General features: G+C 46.6%; 2 protein-coding genes across 2 annotated transcripts; both read right to left on the bottom strand.

Annotated features, from left to right (window-relative positions):
* Nucleotides 1–7261: 7261 nt before the first annotated feature.
* On the bottom strand, nt 7262–7772 carry LOC102393882 (CMP-N-acetylneuraminate-beta-galactosamide-alpha-2,3-sialyltransferase 1). Its single transcript, XM_025263578.3, has 2 exons — nt 7565–7772; nt 7262–7478 (listed from the first exon to the last, which is right to left on the bottom strand). The coding sequence occupies exons 1-2, from the start codon at nt 7729–7731 to the stop codon at nt 7262–7264; spliced, it is 384 nt and encodes a 127-aa protein (XP_025119363.3). The 5' UTR covers nt 7732–7772.
* An 8321-nt stretch (nt 7773–16093) lies between these two features.
* On the bottom strand, nt 16094–18705 carry C14H20orf173 (chromosome 14 C20orf173 homolog). Its single transcript, XM_025263572.3, has 5 exons — nt 18026–18705; nt 17616–17794; nt 17332–17535; nt 17145–17196; nt 16094–16366 (listed from the first exon to the last, which is right to left on the bottom strand). The coding sequence occupies exons 1-3, from the start codon at nt 18518–18520 to the stop codon at nt 17340–17342; spliced, it is 870 nt and encodes a 289-aa protein (XP_025119357.3). The 5' UTR covers nt 18521–18705; the 3' UTR covers nt 16094–16366; nt 17145–17196; nt 17332–17339.
* Between the last annotated feature and the right edge of the window lie 8347 nt (nt 18706–27052).

Genomic DNA, 27052 nt, shown 5'->3' with positions numbered 1-27052 from the left:
CAAGTGCAGTGAATCCGGCGGATGGGAATTCACTGTCTTATCTTCCAGCTGGTTCTCATGGATGCACTTGAGGATGGTGTGATTGATCTCCAGAACCTAGGGGAATGGCAATCAGAGCTGAGCATGTGGGTCTTCTCCATCCACAAATCCCCACCCTCCATCCTGCCTTCTCCTTTTCTGCTTTGATAGCAGCTGCTCGAGGCCCCAAAGTCCTAAGAGCAGAGGGCGTGAGAACTGAGTCGGAGTCTGGGCAATGTTCTTGTTTGCAGGGTGCGCTGGGTCTGGTGAGGGCGGCACCCTGTGCTCTTGCGCTTCATACTTTGCATGTAAGAGCGACAGTCACCACGTTGGAACCTAATTACCTTTGCTCATCTGCTTCCCCATGTGGGACTAGCAGCAACTTAAAGGCTGAAAAAGCTGCCTGGCATGAAGTAGAGAAGGGAAAGCTGGTAGTATACATCGAGGGTGAAGACAGTGGGGAGAGTCCCATCAGACTGCAGAGTGAGGACAAGATCAACATTTATACCTAAAGGCTGAGGGCTGTCTGCTCCAACTCTGGGTCTCCAGCTGAGGAAAGGAGCCCTTCCATCTTGGCCATGCCCACTGCAGCCCACACTAGCTCTGGAGGCTTCGACTCCAGGAGAACATGGGCATTCCTCCAGGTGGAGGGCATTCTCAGGTGGGGTATGTGCAGGGAGGTTCCATTGCCCACACTGTTCTCAGAGCCTAGACATGCAGCCTGGTTCATTCTGCAGAGATAGGAAAGGATAATGTCAGGGAGGTGCTGGGGCTCAGCCTCACACTGCTTACCACCCTTCCCCCTACTCCCCCCCGCTCTCCCAGAGTGCAATGCAGTGCTCATCAATGGTAATCCCAAATTCCCCACCGTACAGCCCAGGACAGGCATGAACAGGACTCGGTATGGCCGTGACCTGTGTATCAGCTGGAATAGTTCCTCCTCGGCCGGCTGGACTTGGGTTAGTTTTCCCAGCATTGATACCCATGGAGAAGAGACAGACCACTCACCACTTCACCCGTGTGCCAGCACAGAGAGGAGGCTGGGCCCCATTGGTGTAAAGAAAGGGGCCAGGGAGAGGATGCAGCCCAGAGCCCGGGCCTTCTGGAGACGGAGTGGTCTCTGATTCCACCAGGAGTTTCAGGGCCTATGTGAAGTGTGAGGCAAACCAGGCAGACACCCTGTTAGTGGAGGCAGGCTATGCAGACACTCTGGGGCCAGCAGCTGAACTTCTAGAAGTATCTGTGAAAGTAGGGGAACCTCACCCACAAAAGCAGCAGGACAACTCCCAGCCGAAGACTGCATCAGGCCTCATTCCTGGTGGCTCAGGCAGTAAAGAATCTGCTTGCAATGCAGGAGACCCGGGTTTGATCCCTGGGTCAGGAAGATCCCCTGGAAAAGGACATGGCAACCCACTCTAGTATTCTTTCCTGGAGAATCCCCAGGGACAGAGGAGCCTGGCAGGCTACAGTCTGTGGGGTCACAAAGAGTTGGAGGTGACTGAGCAGCTAAGGGTTTTTCACTTTCATCTCAGCTCATGCAACCGGACCCTGGGGCAGCTAGTTGGTTTAGTTGTTTGATCTTAGGACACATGAGGCGTTTAGCTGTTCCCCCCAACACCTCACCTCCTACTTCCTGTCCCACTGACCACCTACTCACTCCCAGGGCTGAGGAAGGGACTACCTGAGCAATATGGAAATGCTGAGTCCTGAAGAGCCTGGGGGATGGTGAGCAGAGGCAGGGAGGAGGAAGGAGCAGGGGCCATCAGGGTTCTCTGAGCCATGAGATCCCTCCCCCGACCCCTCGATCCTGGGGTGCAACTTAGCTCTGCTCAAGAAGCTGAGAAAGCAGGTAAGGGAGAAGGAAAGACAAGAACAAGGGGTCTCAAGGCCCTGACCCCCTGCAGTTTACTTTCTATGCTCCTGGGACCAGAGGGGTTTGCCTAGACCCTGATGGAGGTGAAGGCGAGGAGTGAGGCTTCTCCAGATAAAAAAGGACTGTGTTCTCTGGCCCTGCTGAGAGTCTTGCCTGACACACTGGCAGCCCAGTATGGAGTGGACATTATGACATCTTTTTTCCTTTTTTTTTTTTGGCCCCAAGGCACGTGGGGTCCAACTTCCCAACCAGAGATCAAACCCACACCTCTGCATTGAGGGTTTGAACCCACAGCCCCTGCACTGGAAAGCGAAGTCTTAACCACTGAACCCCCAGGGAAGCCCTATGACCTCTTTCTTCTTAGTCCTTTGTCATTAACTTCCCCAGCTCTTTATATGCCTTCGTAGCACCTGAAGCTTGGCACAGGTGGAAGGACTTGGAAGCAAAGAGTTGACCCCCTTGAATGGATCAAGGGTCAGAGGAGAGATATGAGGGAAGGCAGTCATGTGTCCATCTGAGTGCGGGCACTCCCTGTTCCCAGCTAGTGGTCATCTGTGTGGAGGCAGGAGAGGGTAAGAATGTGTATTTAAATTTAGCTCTTCCTTAGTTATTTACTGCTACTAGTTGGGGTGCAGGAGTCAGGGGAAGCTCTTATTCAGGGCTTGATAACCCGTACATTGTTCCTGCACCCCCTGTCTTGGTTCCCTGTCATTCCCTCTCCTGTTCTTCATATTCCAATCCTACCAAGAGTCTGAGTCTGGTTGCTGGCTAAGAGTCGTCTCATACACGAGCTGGTGGAATCTCTCGCCTTCTGCCGTTGCAAGGTGCTTTGCAAGCCATGCAGGAGTCTTCGGCTCTAGCTCTCCTCCCTGTATACGGGGCCACCTCTTCAGCTAGTCCGCCCAAGCCCAAACGGGAAAATCCAATGGATGACATCAAATGGGCTGCTTGCTTCCCCCCTGCTCCTAATCCAACTTTTCATTCATTTGGCAAATACTCATCAAACCTGTGTGTCACAGAACTTCACAACACATACTGAAAGGAGGAGCTCATCTCCAGGGCCTGGAGGCAGAGAAACTCAGCATGACCTGGGTGCCAGGAGGAGACTCACTGGCCAGGAAGAGCATCATAGAACGTGTTGGAGGAAGAGAGGGCTTCAGGGCCCTTTCAAAGTGTTTGCCAAGCCAGTCGGGTACACTGGGTATGTGGCATCAAGGGCTGCGTCTGTGGGTCCTGGGACCAATGGCCACTCTGGGAGTTGTACCAGCTAGCCCGTCAGGTGAGACTTCTCCGACCAAAGAGCAGAAGCACCAGGCACAGGTGAGCCCTCAAGGCAGCACACCAACCTAGAGCCCATCATGAAGGCTTCATTCCTATCCATGGGACAACTCACAGGCCAAGAGGCAGGCTGACTCAGACGGCAGGCACTGGAAAAGGAGGAAGCTGTGACCACAGACTCCAGCAGTATCCCCTGCCCCATGGCCTCCATCATTTCCTCAACCCTGTTCGCCACACCTCCTTATAACACATCTCTCACCACCCCAGCCACCTGCTGAGCCCTGCAGGGTGCTCTGCTGGAGGCTGAGAAGAGGGAGGGGAGAGGTGCTTTTGGTGTATCCTGTGACCTCCCCAGAGGAAAAGGGGTTGATGCCCAGCGGGATCCTTCATGCCAGCCCAGTAGTATTAGGGACCCCACCGCACAGGTCACACTGTGAGCTTTTTCATGTAGGCTTTGTGGGTAAGACTGCCTTCACCTTGGCATTCAGCCCAGGGTCCAGCTGACAAGGGAGGGCATGGAAATCAAGTACAATGGGCACAGGAATGAAAAAGGCAAGAAAAGCTGGTGTAGTGCCTCTCTGAGGAGGTGCTGCTGCTAAGTCGCTTCAGTCGTGTCCAACTCTGTGCGACCCCATAGACAGCAGCCCACCAGGCTCCCCCGTCTCTGGGATTTTCCAGGCAAGAACATTGGAGTGGGTTGCCATTTCCTTCTCCAATGCACGAAAGTGAAAAGTGGAAGTGAAGTCACTCAGTCGTGTCCAACCCTCAGCGACCCCACGGACTGCAGCCTTTCAGGCTCCTCCGTCCATGGGATTTTCCAGGCAAGAGTACTGGAGTGGGGTGCCATTGCCTTCTCTGTGAGGGGGTGCTGGCTACTCCCAAAGCGAACTTGTCAAGTATGAGGCAGAGAGGGGAAAGAAGGGCCTTTGTTCCCTCTTGAGCAAAGAACCTACGAGAAAATATAATATGGTTAAAGTAAATTTCTATCCAACCAAACTTTGGGGGTGGGGGTAGTTTTTCTGTTTGCTTTTGCTTTTTTGTCACGAGCTTTGTGGAATCGGGCTTCCCTGGTGGCTCAGAGGTTAAAGTGTCTGCGTGGAATTCAGGAGACTTGGGTTCTATCCCTGGGTTGGGAAGATCCCCTGGAGAAGGAAATGGCAACCCACTCCAGTACTCTTGCCTGGAGAATCCCATGGAGGGAGGAGCCTGGTAGGCTACAGTCCATGGGGTCGCAAAGAGTCAGACATGACTGAGCGACTTCATTTTCACTTTGTGGAATCTTAGTTCCTTGGCCGGGGATTGAACCCAGGGCTGCAGCAGTAAAATTGTGGTGCCCTGACCCTGTAGTGAAGTCACTCAGTCATGTTCGACTCTTTGCAACCCCATGGACTGTAGACTGCCTGGCTCCTCCGTCCATGGGATTTTTCCAGGCAAGAATACTGGAGTGGGTTGCCATTTCCTTCTCCAGGGGATCGTCCTGACCCAGGGATCAAATCCAGGTCTCCTGCATTGCAGGAAGACTCTTTACCATCTGAGCCATGAGGGAATCCCTGGACCCAGGGAATACCCTTGATTTCATTTATTTCCAAGGAAACAACTGCACACACATGGTTAAAAATGAAATAGAAAAGAAGGCAGCAGTTTCCCACTCCATTCTTTTCTAACCACTTTCCAGGGGGGCAACCAGTTTTTTAAACTCTGCTTTCATAGTGGATAACTTTATTCCTCTAAATGATGATTATACGATGCCATATGGGTCCAGTTATCTGCAACAAGATGGTCACAAGAGCACTGCCCACACCTTTGGGAATTCTTGAGCTCTAGCTCTGAGCCAGACACCAAGCACACCTCTGTGCCCTTAGGGGAGCAGGTAAACATGCTCTCGGCTGTACCAGGGATGTTTTCATCTTGTCAGGTTATGTGTGGTTGTTGGGCGGCCAAAGTAAGAACGGAGTGGGTGTGTTTTGGATACCCAGTGACTGAAAACCCTCATTGACTGAGGTTCTTGGCTCACCTTGAATACTGTTTCTACCAAAGAGGCAGGATAAATGCTTCTCCCCCACTCCCATTTAATGTAATAGTTTCCTCTGATTTTTTTGATATCTGAGTGTCAATATGGACTCAAGGATTTTTTATATGTCCACTGTGACTCATCTGTGACAGTTGCTATTTTTGATGCTCAAATTGTCCCATATTTGATGTGCAGGTTTTTGGGAAAAAGTATTTAGAAAATGAAATCCACATTCCAGGGTTGATCGTTGTCTCTGGGATGTTAGTGTGGCTTTTGGACTCACAGACAACGTATTTTGAAAATTGTGAGTTTGAGATGGGAGTGGTTGTACACAATGTGAATATGCTTAATTAATGCTGAACTGTATACCTTCAAATGACCATTTTTATGTATGTTTTACCATAAAACATAACGTAAAATTGAGCTCACAGTGATATTTCCTGTTTGAATTTATAATGTCTCAGGGGTTTTACTCTCTCTGTCTGACTTTGTATTTGGTTCCTAATAATATTAATAAAATTGCATATTTACTTTATTGTATATTTATTATATAGTTTATAATATTACAATAAATTAAAATATTACAGTATTATAATAAAAGTCTACTGAGTAAAATTTAAAATTTCTTTGTGGTTCTTTTTGTCCACAGAATCTATGCTACAAAGGATATACAGTGTATTGAATTTTAAAGGAACTTTACCTCTTTTCCCTGGTGATTGTGTTAGCAATTTGATGTATAGTTGGGTTCACTTAATGTGTTTTCAACTTTAGGCTTTGCTTTTTCCTCTTTTTAATTTAATTTTATTTTTTGATAAGGTAAAAATATATATGTGACATAATGAAATGTTCACCGTTGAGAATCTAGAAGAAAAAGTAGTCCTTTAATGTCACCATGTGGGGTTTCATAGCAGAGTGATCTTCATCCAGGGTACTTCTGAAGCCCTTATCCCTCTCTGACACTCAGAGTCCTCTTGACCACCTGTTAGCCTCCAGGGGCCTCCAGTGGGCTGAACTGGCTGGAGGCCATCTCAGTTGTAAACAGCAACCTTCCCCTCACACTGCAGCTTAAGGATGACCTGCTGCTCTTCTTTAAAACTGTGCATGTTGGTCTTGAACCAATATTTATCATCCCAGTAATGGGACCACCTCATGAGCTGGTCTGTCCCAAAACCAAACAAGGATACCTGGGAGATGGGGTAAGAGAGAAGAGGGCTCTGGGGTAGCAGGCTGGATCCCAGGCTGCCTCCACGCCCACTGAGCATTCCTTCACCAAACATTCACTTAACATGAAGGGCGACAGGCTGTTTCCTGGAGCTGGGAGAAGAACAGAGCTCACCTTCCCCAGGGAAGACTCTGAACACACAGAGCAACCCCCAGAGCCCAGGAAAGAGAGTTGATTCTCATCATGTTGAAGGAAGAGAGAGGATTCCTTGGGGAGACAAGAGGAGGGCACTGCAGGCAGGGGAACAGCATGTGAAAGGCCCGAGGCAGATGTTTAGGGAACCGAGAAGCCCGTAGAGAGTGCTGGTAGAGATGAGGGGAGTGGAAGGGTCAGACCACGCAGGATCTTGAAAACCAGCCAGACAACTTTGGATTTAACCTGAAGTCCCTGGGAAAACAGACACTTTTAGTGGCAAAGGGATGAAGTTCTATGAGTTGCAGACCGTGTCTTATACCTGGTCACAGGTGTGCAAGGCATACAACAGAGTTATGAACCCCAGAGATGGAAAGTGACCATGTTTTCCCAGCCATCTCTGCTGGACGTACTGGAGGAAGCTCAGGCTGATCACTGAGACCTGGGGAAATGGAGGAGGGTGGTGACCTGATGTCCATCCAGTGGCTGCCCAACCCGACCCACTGCATTTTACTCCTTCCCCTTTTCCCTCCTGGGTCCCTCACCTTGTCTTTTTTCTCATTACTTCCACGGGTGACCTGGACTATCCGAAATCTAAAACAAGATTGAGGTGGGGGAGTTTCAAGCATCATTTGACACAGCCGTACCCAAACTTAGGTAAGCCTGGGGGTGCCCTGATAGATAGCAAGGGTCTCTCCGGAGTTCCCACTATCCTCCTTACAATGTCCTACCCTCCACCACCATACCCAGGATTTTCTGCCTTCTGAATGATGCTGTCTTTTTGCACTATGTCCATGACCCACTTCAGACCAGATGAATTCAGAGGAAGCAGCAGCAGCTGGGCACCAGGATCCTGTGGGCTGTCTATCTTGGGGTACGTAACGCGCACAGTGGTCCTTTCTCCCACATCCGCCTCAAAGCCTTGGACAGACGCCTGGTTCATCCTGGAAAGAAAAGCAAGATAGACGTTTTGGGGAGGAGGAGGATTTGTTGTGACCTTCCTGGTCTCCACCTTTCACCTTGCACTCACCTGAGGACCACATCATGTTGGTCAATCTTTAGGCCAAGGCCAGAGCCCAATAGGAACTTTGAGTTTCCAACCACTGCACAAGTCCAGCACCCCACACGGGCCAGTGGGTGTGTGGAAGGCCCTTCGGGTGGCTGCTGATTCTGATTCCCAAACTCCTCTGACTCCATGCCCTAAAGTTCATAGGAATGCAGGAGGGAGATATATAGGGGCTTTTCCCAGGCTCCCACCACCTACAGAAGAAGGTTAGAGCCTGGGGCCACGGAGAAAGAGATGGCCGGGGCCTGGGGTTGCGGGGGGGACTGGACAGAGACCAAGAATGCGCACTGACCAACCACAAAAGCAAAGCATCAGAGGGCATGGGCACTTCTGACCTCATCAAGGGCTCAACGTCCATCTCAAAGTGTTCGTCAAACCAGACAGACTCTCCGGGAATGCCAAGGCAGGTGGAGCACTCATGGACCTCAGATGAACAGATACACTTTCTTAAAGAGTTCTGGGGGCAGTCACAGGTCTTTGAGTGATTTCCGGGCATCTTATGAAGGTCATTCTGGCTAGACGTCTGGTCCAGAAGGAAGACCATCAGCCACAAGGTAAGCACATAGATGGCTAGCAGATGCAGCTTCAGATATCGAACCCTCATCTCTGGCCCAGATGCTGGTGCCCCAGCAGGCAGTAGATTGGCTCTGATATCATGTACTGGGAAGGAGAGAGGGCTGGGGTCATCAGACATCCCCAGCATCCCTTGTCCTAGAAGCTTCCATTCCTTCTCCAACCCTTCACACCACACACCCTCCCAACACCTTACCTCTCACCTCCTCAGCCACCTGCTAAGCACTGGAAGGAACCCTGCCAAGGCCTGGGCTCAAGGCTGAAAGGACAGGAGAGGTGTCAATTGGTGAGCTTGGTGGTCTCCCAGGGAGACTGGTGTCCAATGAGGTCTTTCACACTGGCCCAGTTATATCCGGGGCCGCATCACAGAGAACGCATTGTGACCTCCTCTGCACAGGCCTCTTGACAAACGCCCCACCCCCACCAACACACACTTTGGCGTTCAGCCCAGAGTCAGGCTGACAAAGGAGGTATGGATTTAAGCTCAAGGGGACAGGAGGGTGAGGGAGCAGTGGCCATGTGCCAAGTCTGCTGTGGAGGAACAGGAGATCCAGAAGGCAAGGACATGACTTAGTCACTCAGTCATGTCCAACTCTTTCTGAACCCATGGACTGTAGCCCACCAGGCTCCTCTGTCCATGGGACTCTCCAGGCAAGAATACTGTAGTGGGTAGCCATTCTCTTCTCCAGGGGGATCTTCCCAACCCAGGGATTGAACTTGGGTCTCCTGCAATGCAGGCAGATTCTACCGTCTGAGCCACCAGAGAAGCCCTGGAACCTTTTTTTGGTCAGAGAGAATTTACCTTTTTGACAAAAGTGAATATTTAGTGTAGTCACCCCTTGAAACCTCTCAGGAGTTGAATTTCTTTTTCCTTTAAGGTTGTTACCAAGATAAGTATTTGAAAACTTTTTCCCAAAAAAATCGCAGAATTCAGAAAGACTTTTAATGTGGAGCGGCAGCCTCCCAGCCTCCCTGACTCCTTACCCTGAGGCCCCTCCTCAGAGGCCTCCTCTTCTAACTATTCTCCAGGCATTTGTTTCCATATGTCTATATAATATGCTTACATAACCGTATCGTGATATTACATACAGACTACCTGCTGTAAATAATCCTATCATTATGTTTAGTAATAACCACCTGCTCACTTCATGACTTTACACATTGGACTCTCTGTTTCTCATTCTGTCACATCAAGACAAGGTTTCTTAAAGCCTTTTTCTCTGAGATGAGGATACTGTGTCTGTACGCTTCTCTTTTTTAAGTGCTTATTTATTTATTTCCCTGTGCCAGGCCTTAGTTGCAGTATGTGGGATCCAGTTCCCTGACCAGGGATTGAACCCAGGCCTCCTGCATTAGGAGCGTAAAGTCTTGCCACTGGACCACCAGGGGAGCCCCATGTCTGTATACTTCTATTCGCCAATTTTTTCCTTTTTGTACTTCCCAACATTGGCAAGTGAAACTCTACATCATCAAGGATAACGTTCAGATTCTGTTGTGTAAGCAATCTGTTGTATCATTACTTTTCACATGCTTTGTTTATAGCAATGCCATCCAAAAGAAATATTCAAGCCACATGTATAATTTTCTAGTGGCCGTAGTCTAATAGAAAAATAAAAGGAAGTGGAGGAAATAAATTTGAATAATATATTTAACCCAGTATGTCTATATATTATCATTTCAACATGTTCTCGATACAAAATATTAACATTTTGCATTCTTTATTGAAACTAAGTCTTCTAAATAAGAATTGTATTTTACACTCACAGTATTCACAGTATATCTAAATTTGAACATTCAGTTTTCATCAAAAATACATGATCTATTTAAAAAAATTTTACAATCTGAAAAGTAGATCTGCATACTCCAGTTAAAACAAGTATACTTAGAAGTGTTCCAAAAACTGAATTGCATTCATCTTAAATTTTAGATTGTTTAAAATTAATTTTTTGTTGTATTTCTTTTTTGGCCTTGCCATGCCACATTTGGGATCTTCGTTCCCCAACCAGGGAATCAAATTCACAGCTCCTTTGGTGGAAGCATGGATTCTTAATCACTGGAAGGTCAGGGAAAATCTCAGTTAGAAATTCCCTGGTGGTCCAGCAGTTAAGGCCTCATGCTTCCACTGCAGGGGGCATGGGTTTGATCCCTGGTCAGGGAACTAAGATCCTACATGCTGTGTGCCACAGCCCCCAAAATAATTAATTAAATTAAAATTTCAATTTCTCACTAGATACATTTCACTAACTCTTCCACCATAATGAATGGCAGAGGATTATAGGCTGATTCTGAAAGTCAAATGTCTGTTCTCAGTGTTTATAATATTGCAACTAGGTAAGCATTATTTCCTATATAATCTAGTAGTAAACTAGGACTACTTTCCTCTTCAGATCAGATCAGATCAGATCAGTCACTCAGTCGTGTCCGACTCTTTGCGACTCCATGAATCGCAGCACGCCAGGCCTCCCTGTCCATCACCAACTCCCGGAGTTCACTCAGACTCACATCCATCGAGTCAGTGATGCCATCCAGCCATCTCATCCTCTGTCGTCCCCTTCTCCTCCTGCCCCCAATCCCTCCCAGCATCAGAGTCTTTTCCAATGAGTCAACTCTTCGCATGAGGTGGCCAAAGTACTGGAGTTTCAGCTTTAACATCATTCCTTCCAAAGAAATCCCAGGGCTGAACTCCTTCAGAATGTACTGGTTGGATCTCCTTGCAGTACAAGGGACTCTCAAGAGTCTTCTCCAACACCACAGTTCAAAACCATCAATTCTTCGGCGCTCAGCCTTCTTCACAGTCCAATTCTCACATCCATACATGACCACGGGAAAAACCATATAGCCTTGACTAGACGAACCTTTCTTGGCAAAGTAATGTCTCTGCTTTTGAATATGCTATCTAGGTTGGTCATAACTTTCCTTCCAAGGAGTAAGCGTCTTTTAATTTCATGGCTGCAGTCACCATCTGTAGTCATTCATTAAAATTCCCTAGGAAAAAAGCTATGTAAGAAATGAAATTTCTAAGTCTTTGTACATCTAGAAAAGTCATTATTCTGCCTATTGTGAGTAGCACTGTGTCCCCCTCCAAAAAATTAGCTTCAAGTCTGGACCTCTGGTACCAGTGAATGTGACCTTGTTTGGAAATAAGGTCTTTGCAGGTTAAAGTGAGTTCATACTGGTTTAGGAAATGCCCTAATCCAATGACTGGTGTCCTTATGAAAAAGGGAAAATGTAGGAAGAGAAGACACAGGGGGAGAGTGCCATGTGAAGATGGAGGCAGAGAGTAGATTGCTGTGTCTGTCTACAAAATCAAAATGGTAAGAATTGCTAGCAACCACCAGAAGCTGGGAGAGAGGCATGGGACAGATTCTCACTCAGATCCCCCAAAGGACATCAACCTGAAGTTTGGACTTCTAGCCTCCAGAACTGTAAGATAATAAATTTCTGTTGTTTTAAGCTACCAGTTGTTGTTGCTTAGTTGCTAAGTCGTGTCTGACTCTTTTGCAACCCCATAGACTGTAACCTCGGAGAAGGCAATGGCAACCCACTCCAGTACTCTTGCCTGGAAAATCCCACAGATGGAGGAGTCTGGTAGGGTGCGGTCCATGGGGTCGCTAAGAGTCGGACACGACTGAGCGACTTCACTTTCACTTTTCACTTTCATGCATTGGAGAAGGAAATGGCAACCCACTCCAGTGTTCTTGCCTGGAGAATCCCAGGGGCAGGGGAGCCTGGTGGGCTTCCGTCTATGGGATCGCACAGAGTTGGACACGACTGACATGACTTAGCAGCAGCAGTAGCAGGACTGTAACCTGGGCTTCTCAGGTGGCGGTAGTGGTAGAGAACCTGCCTGCCAATGCAGAAGACATAAGAGACGTGGGTTTGATCCCTGGGTTGGGAAGATCCCCTGGAGGATGGCATAGCAACCCACTTCAGTATTCTTGCCTGGAGAATCCCATGGGCAGAGGAGGCTGGCAGGCTACAGTCCATAGGGTCGCAAAGAGCTGGACACAACTGAATCGACTTAACATGCATGCATGGACTGTAGCCTGCCAGGCTCCTCTGTCCATGAGATTTTCCAGGCAAGAATACTGGAGCAGGTTGCATTTCCTTTTCCAAGCGATCTTCCTGATCCAGGGATCAAACCAACATCTCTTATGTTTCCTGCATTGGCAGGCGGGTTCTTTACCACTGAGTCACCTGGGAAGCCCCTTTAAATTATCTAGTGGTAATTTGTTATGGCAACCCTAGGAAACTAATACAATGCCTTTGGGTTTGATTGATAGTTTGGGTATAAAGGAGTGTAGGTTAAAACAAAAACCAAAGAGAATGTTCTGTCATCTTCTAACCTTCATTACTGTTGGTGAGAGTACGATTTTTTGATCCTTTTTAACTGTAGCAGTTGGAATTCTTGGTCTCAGAAACAGACTGTGGTAAACTTAACCAGAAATACAGTTCACTGGGTAAATATCAAGAAGTTTACAGAATAGATGTGAAAGCTAGAGAACCAGGGTGAGGCTATAACCAAGGGAGGCAAGATGTAGCCAATGACTCTTCCAGGAATGGCCAAGGATAACAAGATAGAACCCTTGACGCTGTGGGACACAATGGTAGTTTAAGTATGGCCACAAATTCTTTTTGGCTCATTACATTAGGAATAGGAGTCCATTTCCCCACTTCTTGAATCTGGAGTCATTGTATGACTTGACCTAACCAAAGGAATACTGTGTAAGTGACACTGTGTGATGTCTAGCCTCAGCCTTGCAGTTTCCAATCTTATAATACCTCCTCCATCATTGAAGAAGTCTGCGGTGAAAGATTACACAGAGAGAGAGACTTAGCCTCCAACAACTCCAGCCATCCATTCCAAAAGAAACTAAAAAAGAGTGGATATATGTATTTGTATAACTGACTCACTTTGCTGTACAGCAGAAACTAACACATTTGTAAATCAATTATAAATAGACTATACTCCAATAAAAAAATTTTTTTAAAGAACATTAATACCATTGAAGACACTGGGTGCTCTTTTTCCCCCACCAGATGATAACAGCACCAGGAATTTTGTGTTTTTCATTCCGTTGGCTTTTTCTTTTTGCAACATCTATATATAACAAGGACTTCCCTAGTAGCCCAGTGTTTAAGAATCCACCTGCCAATGCAGGGGATACAGATTCGATCCCTGGTCCCGGAAGATCCCACATGCCAAGGGGCAACTAAGTCCATGCTCTGGGGCCCTCAAGCTGAAATACTGAAGCCCACCCTAAAGCCAATGCTCTGCAACAAGAGAAGCCACTGCAATGAAAAACCTGCGCACTGCAGCTAGAGAGTAGCCCGCACCTGCGCAGCAACAAAGACCCAGTGCAGCCAAAATTTGTTTAAAAATCTATGTATAACTAAACAATATATTATTTAATTTTGTGTTTTTAAAAGTTATGGATATAATCATATGTGTTTTCATGCAAGCGCTTTTCTTCTTGAGGTGAAATTCACATTACATACACTGAGCCATTTAAGAACACATTTCTGTGGCATTTAGTGTATTCAGTGTCATGCAGCCAGCAGCTCCCTCTACTTTCAAGACTTTTTCATTCAACACCCCATAAAAACACACCATGCCAATCAAATAATCACTCACTGTTCTGCCTAACCCCCAGCCCCTGGTAACCATGCGTCTGTTTCCTGCTTCTAAGAATTTGCCCATCGTGGGTACATCACACAAAATGAATCATACGATATGTGACCTTTTGTGTCTGTCTTTGAAAGTGCACAACTCAGATGGGATTCGAACCCAGCCAAAATTCAGGTTGGGGGGGATGGTGCTACCACGTGGCATATGGGATATGACTTCCCAGACCAGGGATCAAACCTACTTCCCCTGCGTTCAAAGCATGGAGTCCTAACCACTGAACTACCAGAGAAATCTGTGTTTTTTTGGTTTTATTTGCCATACCACATGACTTGTGGGATTTTAGTTCCCCAGCTAGGGACTAAACCCAGGCCCTCAGCAGTGAAAGCATCCAGTCCTCACAATGGATCACCAGGGATTCCCTCAAATCCACCGCCTTTTATTTACTTATTTATTTTAATTGGAGCCTAATTGCTTTACAGTGTTGTGTTAGTTTCTTTACAACTGCCTTTTAATTGAAACCACACACTTGGTCTCAGGACTTAATGAACCTCAGGCTGTTTATGTCTCAGTGCAGAAGGAATTCAGCAAGAGGCAAAGTGATAAGTAAGAAGTAGATTTATTTGTTTGTGGAGACAGATACACTCTCTATGGACAGAGTGTGAGCCATCTCAGAGGCAAAACCCTGGAAGGTTACACATTCCATAGACAGAATGCAATCCATCTCAAAAGGCTTGAGATCGGTTTTTACGGGCTAGGTAAGCTCATAGGCTAACAAAAGGGAGGCTTGTTCCAACTATTTTGGGGAAGGCACAGAAATTTCCAGGATTCAGGCCACTGCTCACTTTTTGGCCCTTTATGGTTAGAACTGTCATGGTGCCTGTGGGCGGTGTCACTTAGCAAATGTTGATGTATTACAATGAGTGTATAATGAGGCTCAAGATCCACTGGAAGTTGAATCTTCTGCCTTCTTGGACCTAGTTGGTTCTAACCAATTTATATTGTATCTTCAATGGATATGTCATTCTTTTAAAAGTTATGCCCTGTCCCCTTCCCTCCTATTTCAGCTTCTTTTACTTATCATGTTTTTGCGGTTCTTCTAAGTTGTAGCATGTGTTAATACTCTGCCCTCTTCTGACAGCTAAATAATATTCCACTGTATGGACATGCCACAGTTTGTCTATTCACCATTTGAGAGACATTTGGATTGTTTCTACCTTTTGGCTATCATGAATAGTACTGCTATAGACATTTGGGTTCGAGTTTCTGGGCAGACATGTTTTCATTTCTCTTGGGGACCTACCTAAGAGTGGAATTGCTGGCTTACATGGTAATTCTATGTTTAACTTTCTGATGAACTGCCAGGTTATTTTCCATAGGAATGAGGCACTGAGCTGCTGCCCATAGAACTCACTAACCTTATCACATACTCACCAAGTTCATGAAACTGCAGAAGAGCTACAAAGACTTAGTTTTGACTCCAGATCTAGCAAATTAATGAAGTAAAAGATAACCTAAAAACTTTCCTACAATAAAAATCCAGTCTTCTGGTCAAAACATAGTTTTAACTTTTAAAAATTATATTTATTATTGAATGTATAATATGGGTCTGTGGGACATAGTCCAAAAGGTATAAAAAGTAAGTGAAAAGAAGGATTCTGTCCCTTTCTTGCTCCCCTCCTACCCAGTTTCTTCCCCAGAGGCAACTACCACTCAAGTGTCTTGTTTATCTTTCCTGAGTTAATTGGTAATTTTGCAAGCATATATATCTATAGTGTTTAATAAAAAGTATTTTAAATGCAGACCAGAGGTTAAAAGGAAACAGGAAGTCCCTAGATGCCAGAAATGAAAAGAGAACTGAAAAACAGTATGGGGGAGGGGTGCTTAAGATGCTTAAGGGGCTGCCCAGAAATTTAGAGGTTTAATGCTCATGCAGGCAGAGGACCTTGATCCTAGGGGAGGCAGAGAATCAGAACAGAGGCCCCCAGAAAACACTGGGAACCTCAAACAGCTGAATCTTTGGTGAAAAGCTGGGCTCCCCCAAAATTCACCCACCAGCATAGGATGATATAAGCAAGCTTATCTCTTTTGTCCAGTGGGAAATGAACTTCTCTGGATACTCAGTCTGGGTCTGCACTTGGCATGGAGCTGGCTCTAAATTTACACCACCTGCATGATCCAGGGGACCAGGCATAGAAATCAATGCAAATATTGTCCCTGAGCTATGAAAGTCAAGTCGGGCCCTTCCTCCCCAACACTGTCCTCGAAGGGAGGAGAATTAGGCCAGGATTTTATTCAGCACCAGACTGATCACTATACAATTTCCTCTTGCCCTTTATCCCTGAATGTCCCCAGAGTCCCGCCGCAACTCCAAGACTCCCTTGCATTCAGGCCCAAAGGACAAGGACTTGTGTGGACTTGTGTGAACAGCAAGCTTGTCCACTCTAGCTGACCTCCATTTCTGCTTCTTGCTGAACATGGACAGAATCTCTGTTGGTCTGATTAGCATCCTCCCAGTAAGGGGACCACCTCCTTTGCTTTTCTGATCCAGATCCAAAGCGGGAATCCTAGTGGATGAGAGAGGGATGTATGCGTCAGCAGGCTGAATCCTGTCTTCATCCCACTGCCCTTCATTCAACAACAAGGGTGACTAGCTGCCTCCTGAAGCTAGGAGAATGGAGTTCACCTTCCCCAGGGGAGACAGAGTCTGAGCACACAGTGTGACCCCAGACCCCAGACCACGGAAAAGAGCATCATATGATTCTCATCGTACTGGAAGAAGAGAAGGTTCTTTGGGGAGACAAGAGGAGGGCATCCCAGGCAGAGGGAGCAGCGTGTGAAAAGGCATGAGGCAGCTGGCATGTGTGTGGAACTGAGAAACCCGTGGTGTGAACCTGGGAGAGATGAGGGGAGGCGAGAGGTCAGACCACACAGGGTCTTGGAAGCTAGGCAGAAACTTTTAGACTCTGTGCTGAAGGCATAGCTTGGAAAAGTTTTGTTTTGTTTTGTTTTTTTAATTTTTTGGCCATACCACAAAGCATGTAGGATCTTAGTTATCCGACTAGGGATCAAACCTGCATCCCCTGCATTGAAAGTGTGGAGCCTTAAGCACTGGACCACCAGCAGGGAAAAGTTTTAAGTGAGGAAAGAACAAGAATCTTTACTGAGTCACAGGTATGCAAGGCCCAGAACAGAGCCATGAGCCCCCAAGATGGAAAGTGCCCCGGTTGTACTGGAGGAAGGTGGGGCTGATCACCAGGACCTGGAGAGGAACAGGAGGTGGCCAACCTGGGTCCCAGTCCACAGTGACCCACAGCCACATCTTCCCACCTGTCAAACCCTTACCTGGCCTTTTCTATCTTCCATTCTGCTAGGGAACTGGACCACCTTCAGAAATCTAAGGAAGAATTAGGAAGTGGAGGGGTTTCAGCAGCCCCTGAGACCTGGTAAGGTCTGGCAGGTGTGCCCAGTAAGTCAGTAGAGAGTCTCCTTGGAGGCCCCTCTGTCATCCACTGCAGTGCCCTCTCCTTACCTGCCATACTATGAATGTCTGGGTTCCCAGACCACCATCTCCTCACTCAGAGCATCTGAAGTCCATGCGAGATCAAAGAGCTGCAGGAGCAGCAACAGCACCTGCCTCCAAGAACGCTGGCCCCTGGCATTCCTGTGGGAGACGGAGCATCTCGTGGTTTGGTTCCCCAGCATCTCAATGCCCTGAACAGGGATCTGGTTCATCCTGAGAAAGAGAGTAGAAACTGAAAGAACTCTAGGGGCAGGTCTGGCCATCCAGTCCCCTGCCCTCACCTCGAGGCTCACCTGGAGACCATGCTGAGTTGGTTGACGTTGTTGCTTATACTGGCAGCCCGCAGGATCTTCGAATTCCCCATCAGGGCACAAGTCCCACAGAAGAAGTCAAAATAGCTCATTGAGAGTTGGGGAATCACTTCAAGCAGCTTCTTCCACCCTCTGCCCAGCTCGCTTGCTGCATTCAGGTCCTGAAAACAGCAGGAGAGAAGAGATGGGGAACCAAGACCCAGGTATTGGCTCCTGGAGGACGGGAAGCAGATCTGAGTGGGTGAGACCTCCATCGGGAGATCGGGAGTTGAAGCTGTGAAGATGGGAGGCACTCTAAGTCAGGGCCAAGGGCAGGGGTTTGGGACAGAAAGTGGGAGGTGACCTGGGCCCAGGGGAGGATGGGATGGGACACCCCAGTGTTGACCACTGACCGACCACCAGAGCACAGCACTAGGGCGCGTGGACTCTGCTCCTCCCATCAGGGACCCCCTCATCTTCTCATAGCCTGCATCAAACCGGTGCTCTCCAGCTGTGTGGTGGCAGACAGAGTGGTTGAGACTCCCGGACGGGCAGCCACATTGCCTGAATTTGAACCAAGGGCAGCTGCAACGCCGTGGTGCCACGTCCATCCATTTTTCCTGGGGTGCCGAGTCAGTCTTCAGATCCAGGCAGGGAGTCACCAGCCACAAGAGGAGCATCCAGAAGACGCACAGGACAAAAATCTGCCACCAGCGCCTCATGTGTGGCCCAGGCGATGGCTCCAGTGGCAGGCGGCCAACTGGTTCCTCTACCTGGGACTGGGAGGGGTGAGGACCTGAGGTCATAGACAGCCCCCCAACTCTCTGTCCTGTGGGCCTCTGTGGCTCCCCAGACCTCCACACCACACCTCCTCCTGCCAAGCCCTCATCTCCCACTTCTCTGTCCATTTGCTTATCCCCAAAGGGCCCTCCAACTGGGCCTGGGATGGAAGGTGTAGGGACAGAGAGGTAACATATGGTGTGTCCCTGATCCTTCCCACAGGAGGTTGAGCTCTCAGTGGGGTCCTCCCTGCCAAGGGGTATATTACAGATTTCATCACAAAGTACACATTGTGACCTCCCTCCTTTAGGCACAAAGCCACCACCCTATCCTGTCTGTCACACTCAAGCTGCCTGCCTTGAGTGCAAGATCCACATAGACAGGGACTGACCTTTACATTTATATATATATATATATATATTTTTTTTTCTTGGCTGCCTCGGGTCTTAGTTGTGTCACACAGAATCTTTTATTATGGTGTGTGGGCTTCTCTCTAGTTGTGGCACGTGGGCTCCAGAGCACACAGGTTCAGTGGTTGTGGCAAGCAGGCTTATTGCCCTCATGGCACGTGAGATCTTAGTTTCCCAGCCAGGGATCAAATCCACGTCCCCTCTACTGGAAGGTGGATCCTTAACCACTGGACCGTCAGGGAAGTCCCGTGATTACCTTTTTCATCTCTGAATCTCTAAGACTTAATCATTTAATAAATATTTATGGGATACAGGAACAGAGTGGACAGGGAAACTTAAGTACTATTTATGTGTGACGGCCCCTCTGCAATTGCTCAACTTCGTCTCAGACTTCACTTCTGTTCTTTAGACCCCCAAACCCGGCAGTCTGTCGCACCCTGACTTAGCTGTCTCAGAGACCCATCACCCCGGACAAGCCTGAGACCGAACTCATGTTGCTCCTTTTAAACCAAACCCTTCCCAAGACTTCTGTATCTCAGCAGGTGCTCCTCCACTCACCTCTTCCTGCAGCCAGAAACCCGTATGCTATCCTTGACTCCTCTCTCTCCCATGATTTCCAAATCCATTTTTAATCCTTTTGCTTCTGTCTCCAAACAACCTTCCTCATCTCCAGTGTCACTCCCTTAATTCAACCCTCATCTGTGGAAGATGTTAAAAAACAAAATGAAAAACTGAGTTGTTTTTAAGGTTTTTAATAAATGGGGTGGGGTCAGAAATCATTTTTTCAAAAAATCAAAATGTTTTCTTCCATGGGATGAGAACAGGAAAACAGCTGTCATAACTAGTGAAAATCTGCAGTGGGTATTTTATAGCTTTAAAAAATCCACCAGGGGATTTTGCTGGCAGTCCAGTGGTTAAGGCACCAAGATTCCACTGCAGGGACTATGGGCTTGATCCTTGGTTGGAGAACTAGATCCCATATAAATACAGCAACCAAAAAAAAAAAAATCACCAAAAATTTTAGTGAGGTCTGTAGACTAACTGATGCTTTAGAACTGCAGTGTTGGAGAAGACTCTTGAGAGTCCCTTGGACTTCAAGAAGATTAAACCAGTCAATCCTAAAGGTAATCAGTCCTGAATATTCATTGGAAGGACTGATGCTGAAGCTGAAGTTCCAATACTTGGGCCACCTGATGCAAATAACTGACTCATTAGAAAAGACCTTGATGCTGGGGAAAATTGAAGGCAGGAGGAGAAGGGGACGACAGAGGATGAGATGGTTGGATGGCATCACCAACTCGATGGATATGAGTTTGAGCAAGCTCTGGGATTTGGTGATGGACAGGGAAGCCTGGGAGGTGCAGCCCATGGGGTCGCAAAGAGTTGGACACGACCGAGTGACTGAACTGACTGCAGACTAATTTATTGTGTCAATGTCAATTCCCTGGTTTGTGTAATGTAAGACGATACATCAAGAGAAACGGGGTGATGGGTACATGGGATCTCTTTTTACTATTTTTATAATTTTTTATATGCCTATACCTATTTTAAAATAAAAAGGTTTTAAAAAATCATCTAGAAATAGATGCAGAGTAAGCTTTATTGGTGTTTCACTTACATGAACTAACATAATATTTTTGTTGTGAAACACTCAAAAACTTACCACTTAAACCATTTTAAAGTGTATAATAAATCAATGACATTTAGGACATTCACACCATAATGCAGCCATCACCAATACCTAATTCCAGAACACACTCATCATCCCAAGTGGAAACCCCATACCCATTAAGCAGTTGTTCCCCATTCCCTTCTTATCCAGCCCTAGCAAAATATAACCTTTTAAAAACATCCTGAAACATTAGCTTTGGTTTTGCGTTTTAGCAATTTTATCAAGGCACAATTCACGTGCCATAAAATTCACACATTTTAAGTGTATGATTCAATAAATGTAGACAGCTGTATAAGCATTACCACAACCCAGTTTTAGGACATTTCTATCAGAAATCCCCATTTGCATCTGCAGTCAATGCCACTCCTCGTTCCAGGCAACCACTAACCCACTTTATCTAAAGATTTGCCGTGTTTATAAATGGGATAATACAATATGCAGTTTCTCATATCTGATTTCTTTTCCTCAGCATAATATTTTTAAAATTTATAATGTGTCATGCACCAGGAGTTAACTCCTGCTGTTGAGTCGTATTCCACTGTGTGGATAGATCGCGTTGTGTTTATCCACTCACCAGCTGATGGACATTTGAATTGTTTCCACTTTTTGGCTATTATGAATAATGCTCCTATGAACATTTGTTTACAAGTTTTTGCAGGAACATGCATTTTCATTTCTCTTGGGTAGACAGCTAGGAATTGTTGGTTTACATGTGCATTTATATTTAAGTTAAGAAAAATCTTTCAAAGTATTTTCCAAAGTGGCAGCACCATTTTATACTTATCACCAGTAATGTATAAAGGTTGCAATTTTTCCACATTCTCGATGGCATTTGGTTTTGTCTGTCTTTTTGATTATAGCTATTCTAGTGAAGACTCTACACATGGACATCACCAGATGGTCAACACCGAAATCAGATTGATTATATTCTTTGCAGCCAAAGATGGAGAAGCTCTATACAGTCAGCAAAAACAAGACTGGGAGCTGACTGTGGCTCAGATCATGAACTCCTTATTCACAAATTCAGACTTAAACTGAAGAAAGTAGGGAAAACCACTAGACCATTCAGGTATGACCTAAATCAAATACCTTATGATTATTCAGTGGAAATGAGAAATAGATTTAAGGGACTAGATCTGATAGAGTGCCTGATGAACTATGGACAGAGGTTTGTGACACTGTACAGGAGACAGGGATGAAGACCATCCCCAAGAAAAAGAAATGCAAAAAAGCAAAATGACTGTCTGAGGAGGCCTTACAAATAGCTGTGAAAAGAAGTGAAAAGCAAAGGAGAAAAGGAAAGATAATAAGCATCTGAATGCAGAGTTCCAAAGAATAGCAAGGAGAGATAAGAAAGGCTTCCTCAGTGATCAATGCAAAGAAATAGAGGAAAACAACAGAATGGGAAAGACTAGAGATCTCTTCAAGAACATTAGAGATACCAAGGGAACATTTCATGCAAAGATGGGCTCGATAAAGGACAGAAATAGTATGGACCTAACAGAAGCAGAAGATATTAAGAAGAGGTGGCAAGAATACACAGAAGAATTGTACAAAAAAGATCTTCACAACCAAGATAATCACGGTGGTGTGATCACTCACCTAGAGCCAGATATCCTGGAATGTGAAGTCAAGTGGCCCTTAGAAAGCATCACTACGAACAAAGCTAGTGGAGGTGATGGAATTCCAGTTGAGCTATTTCAAATCCTGAAAGATGATGCTGTGAAAGTGCTGCACTCAATATGCCAGCAAATTTGGAAAACTCAGCAGTGGCCACAGGACTGGAAAAGGTCAGTTTTCATTCCAGTCCCAAGAAAGGCAATGGCAAAGAATGCTCAAACTACTGCACAATTGCACTCATTTCACACGCTAGTAAAATAATGCTCAAAATTCTCCAAGCCAGGCTTCAGCAATATGTGAACCGTGAACTTCCTGATGTTCAAGCTGGTTTTAGAAAAGGCAGAGGAACCAGAGATCAAATTGCCAACATTTGCTGGATCATCAAAAAAGCAAGAGAGTTCCAGAAAGACATCTATTTCTGCTTTATTGACTATGCCAAAGCCTTTGACTGTGTGGATCACAATAAACAGTGGAAAATTCTGAAAGAGATGGGAATACCAGACCACCTGACCTGCCTCTTGAGAAACCTATATGCAGGTCAGGAAGCAACCTGACCTGCCTTCGGAGAAGGCAATGGCAACCCACTCCAGTACTCTTGCCTGGAAAATCCCATGGGCGGAGGAGCCTGGTAGGCTGCAGTCCATGGGGTCGCAAAGAGTCGGACACGACTGAGGAACTTCACTTTCACTTTTCACTTTCATGCGTTGGAGGAGGGAATGGCAACCCACTCCAGTGTTCTTGCCTGGAGAATCCCAGGGACGGTGGAGCCTGGTGGGCTGCCATCTATGGGGTTGCACAGAGTCTGACACAACTGAAGGGACTTAGCAGTAGCAGTTACTAGCGTGTGAGATGAGTGTAATTGTGCGGTAGTTTGAGCATTTTTGGCATTGCCTTTCTTAGGACTGGAATGAAAACTGACCTTTTCCAGTCCCGTGGCCACTGCTGAGTTTTCCAAATTTGCTGGCATATTGAGTTTGAGTGAACTCCGGGAGTTGGTGATGGACAGGGAGTCCTGGTGTGCTGCAATTCATCGGGCCGCAAAGAGTCAGACACGACTGAGGGACTGAATTGAACTGAAGTGAAGGTGATTGTTCTGATAATTTTGCAGTTTCATTGCTTTAAAAAAAAATATTTATCTATTTATTTATTTGGCTGTACCTGGTCTTAGTTGCAGCACATGGGATCTTTGAACTTTGTTGCACTTTGTTGAACTTCCTCTGACCAGGGATTGAACCCAGGCCCCGTGAATTGGGAGCCCAGAGTCTTAGCCATTGGACCATCAGTAAAGTCCCAAATATACTTATTTCTTTTAAAAATAATTTAATTAATATTTATTTAGTTTTTGCTGTGCTGGGTCTTTGCTGCTGCTCAGGCTTTTCTCTAATTGTGGTGAGAGGGGGCTATTCTCTAGCTGCGGTGCACAGGCTTCTCATTGCTGTGTCTTCCGTTGTGGAGCATGAGGTCCAGAGTGCGTGGGCTTCAGTAGTTGTGGCCCCTGGGCTCTAGAGCACAGGCTCAGTAGTTGTGGTGTATGGGCTTAGTGACTCTGCAGCATGTGGGATCTTCCCAGCCCATATCTTCTGCATCGGTAGGCAGATTCTTCACCACTGGACCACCAGGGAAACCCTCAAATATACTTATTTCTTCGATGATTTAAGGAAAAGTTAATTTATCCGAGTCTCATGTAAGGTGAAAGAAGGCTGTGACTGGACAGAATGAACCAAGGAAAGGGCCTGAAACCTTCCCTTCTCTGGTCAGGCTTAGGCTGCATCTACATGTGACCAGTGACCCCTCTTCCTGCAACCCATTGTGCAGAGTGAGGAACTCTTGTACAGGATCCAACTGCTCCCATGGCCAAAGGACCTCATGTTGATGGGGGAGGACTGGAAGCATTAAGGGGAAGCCTGACATTGTAAAGAGCAAAGTTTCCAACTGGTCAGTGTCTTGGTCTCCTGTGACTTCTGCGTCATGCTCACCTAGAAGAACTCTATGAAGAGAAAGGACTACCTACTTCCAGAATTCTTAAAACAGAAAATCTCTCCACTTTGCTGTCCCTATTACAGTTCCCTAATTTTTCCTTCACAGTGCAAGGCACATTCTCCTTTATTTAGGTAGTTAATTACTTTTTTTTCCAAAAAATTTTATTATGGTAAAATACACATAACATAAAATTTACCATGGTAACCATTTTCAGAGCACAGTTCAGTGGTTTATATAACATCCATACATTTTGTTGTTGTTTACCTCTTCCTACTCCCCACTGAAAGCTCCTCAAGAGTAAGTATGACTCACATCTTTGTTACTCACCATGGTATTGCATAACGGGGGAGACAAGAAAAGGGAGTGAAGAAGTGTGTTTTAGCATAACGGGGGAGACAAGAAAAGGGAGTGAAGAAGTGTGTTTTAGCGGGGAACCCCACTGAGGAAGGAGGGCTTGGAAGTCAAACATGAATGGGCATAGAATGGACACATGACAGAGAGGAGAGGATAATTTCTGTCAACACTGTTCGCGGGCGTCCAACTGAGAATAGACTTCTCTTGCACTTGGTGGTGGTAGCTAATGTGTGGGAAAGACCCACGCTCTGGAGTCAGAAAAATCAGGCCTTGAAGCCCAGCTTTGCCCTGTTAACTCCCCCTGCAACCTCTGGCAAAGTCAGTCCAACTCTTGGCTTCTTTATCTACAAAATGGGATTTGAAATAGCATCGACTTGCCAGGGCTGTTCTGATGTAGAATATGCTCAGTCGCTCAATCATGTCTCTTTGCGACCCCATGGACTGTAGCTCATCAGGCTCCTCTGTCCATGGGATTCTCCAGTCAAGAATACTGGAGTGGGTTGCCATTCCCTTCTCCAGGCTGATGTAGAATGGATAACAGTAATTGGCATGTTGTCAGTTTTCAATTAATATGCATTAGCCCTTTCCTTCTCCCATTCCTAGCAGGCTGTAGCCGGCAGACAGAAAGGGGGACTCAGCTTCTCCTGAGTTGGACTGCCACAATGTACCCAGCTTGTGTCCCTTCTCTTTCTCCTGGAAGCCTTCCCCGACCCAATGTAATTTTCTTCTATGGACTCTCCACAGTTCCCTGAACCCCTCTTTACAAAGTTCTGGTCTGTGTGTGTGTGTGTGTGTGTGTGTTAGTCGCTCAGTTGTGTCTGACTTTTTGCAAGTCTATAAGTTGTAGCCCACCAGGCTCCTCGGTCCATGGAATTTTTCAGGTAAGAATATTGGAGCAGGTTGCCATATCCTACTCCAGGGAATCTTCCCAACCCAGGGATTGAACCTGCATCTCCTGCAGTGGCTGCTGCTGTTGCTGCTGAGTCTGCTTCAGTCGTGTCCAACTCTGTGCGACCCCTTGGATGGCAGCCCACCAGGCTCCCCAGTCCCTGGGATTCTCCAGGCAAGAACACTGGAGTGGGTTGCCATTTCCTTCTCCAATGCATGAAAGTGAAAAGTGAAAGTGAAGTCACTCAGTCGTGTCCAACTCCTAGCAACCCCATGGACTGCAGCCCACCAGGCTCCTCCATCCATGGGATTTTGGCAGATGGGTTCTTTACCACTAGAGCCACGTGGAAAGCCCAGAAGCTCTGATCTAATGCTACTGAAATGATTTGAGCTAGGCACCTCCACTAGCCATGCTGAGGAAAAGCACTGAGAGGCTGTTTGGGTAGAATTAACCCCAAAGCCTCTTGCTCCCAGAGTACTTTGAGGTCCAGAAGAAATGGGTTGGAATCAGGCTCTGCCATTAATTCCTACCATCTAGGCCAAGTTGGCTTTCCCAGGTGGCTCAGATAGTAAAGAATCTGCCTGCAATGCAGGAGACCTGAATTCAATCCCTGGGTTTGGAAGATCCCCTGGAGAAGGGAATGGCAACCCACTACTAGTATTCTTGCCTAGAGAATCCCTTATGGCAGAAAGTGAAGAGGAACTAAAAAGCCTCTTGATGAAAGTGAAAGAGGAGAGTGAAAAAGTTGGCTTAAAGCTCAGCATTCAGAAAATGAAGATCATGGCATCTGATCCCATTACTTCATGGCAAATAGATGGGGAAACTGTGGAAACAGTGTCAGACTTTATTTTGGGGGGCTCCAAAATCACTACAGATGGTGACTGCAGCCATGAAATTAAAAGACGCTTACTCCTTGGAAGGAAAGTTATGACCAACCTAGATAGTATATTGAAAAGCAGAGACATTACTTTGCCAACAAAGATCCACCTAGTCAAGGCTATAGTTTTTCCAGTGGTCATGTATGGATGTGAGAGTTGGACTGTGAAGAAAACTGAGCGTCGAAGAATTGATGCTTTTGAACTGTGGTGTTGGAGAAGACTCTTGAGAGTCCCTTGGACTGCAAAGAGATCCAACCAGTCCATCCTAAAGGAGATCAGTCCTGGGTGTTCTTTGGAAGGAATGATGCTAAAGCTGAAACTCCAGTACTCTGGCCACCTCATGCGAAGAGTTGACTCACTGGAAAAGACTGATGCTGGGAGGGATTAGGGGCAGGAGGAGAAGGGGATGACAGAGGATGAGATGGCTGGATGGCATCACAGACTCGATGGACATGAGATTGAGTGAACTCTGGGAGTTGGTGATGGGCAGGGAAGCCTGGAGTGCTGCAATTCATGGGGTCGCAAAGAGTCGGACACGACTGAGCGACTGAACTGAACTGAACTGAGAGAATCCCAAGAACAGAGGAGCCTGGCGGGCTATAGTCTATGGGAAAGCAAAGAGTCAGACACTACTGAGCAACACACACACACACACAGACACACACACACACACACACATACACACACGGCAACTTAATTAGCTTTTCCACGGCCACAGTTTATCCTTGAGAAAAATGGATATAAAAGTCACACCGATTTTACAGAGGTGATTCTCAAGCTGTAACTGCAGGAAATCGCCTGGGAGCCATTCCTAGAGTTTCTGATCAGCAGGTTTGTGTCAGGGCACAATACTGTGC

This window comes from Bubalus bubalis, chromosome 14 (genome assembly GCF_019923935.1).
Source record: "Bubalus bubalis isolate 160015118507 breed Murrah chromosome 14, NDDB_SH_1, whole genome shotgun sequence".
In the NCBI taxonomy this organism is placed as follows: Eukaryota; Metazoa; Chordata; class Mammalia; order Artiodactyla; family Bovidae; genus Bubalus; species Bubalus bubalis.
The sequence above is the reverse complement of the archived record's forward strand: the minus strand, read 5'-3'. Positions and strand labels throughout refer to the sequence as shown.

Bases quoted from the DNA above. Each gene is read 5' to 3' on its own strand.
- LOC102393882 (XM_025263578.3), bottom strand. From the start codon at position 7,731: ATGGAGTCAGAGGAGTTTGGGAATCAGAATCAGCAGCCACCCGAAGGG. The intron at 7,479-7,564 runs GTGAGTGCAAGG...TTTTCTTTCCAG, and splicing joins CAACATGATGTGGTCCTCAG to GATGAACCAGGCGTCTGTCC.
- C14H20orf173 (XM_025263572.3), bottom strand. From the start codon at position 18,520: ATGGACAGAGAAGTGGGAGATGAGGGCTTGGCAGGAGGAGGTGTGGTG. The intron at 17,795-18,025 runs GTCAGTGGTCAA...TGCTGTTTTCAG, and splicing joins GTGCTGTGCTCTGGTGGTCG to GACCTGAATGCAGCAAGCGA. The intron at 17,536-17,615 runs GTGAGCCTCGAG...TCTCTTTCTCAG, and splicing joins CAACTCAGCATGGTCTCCAG to GATGAACCAGATCCCTGTTC.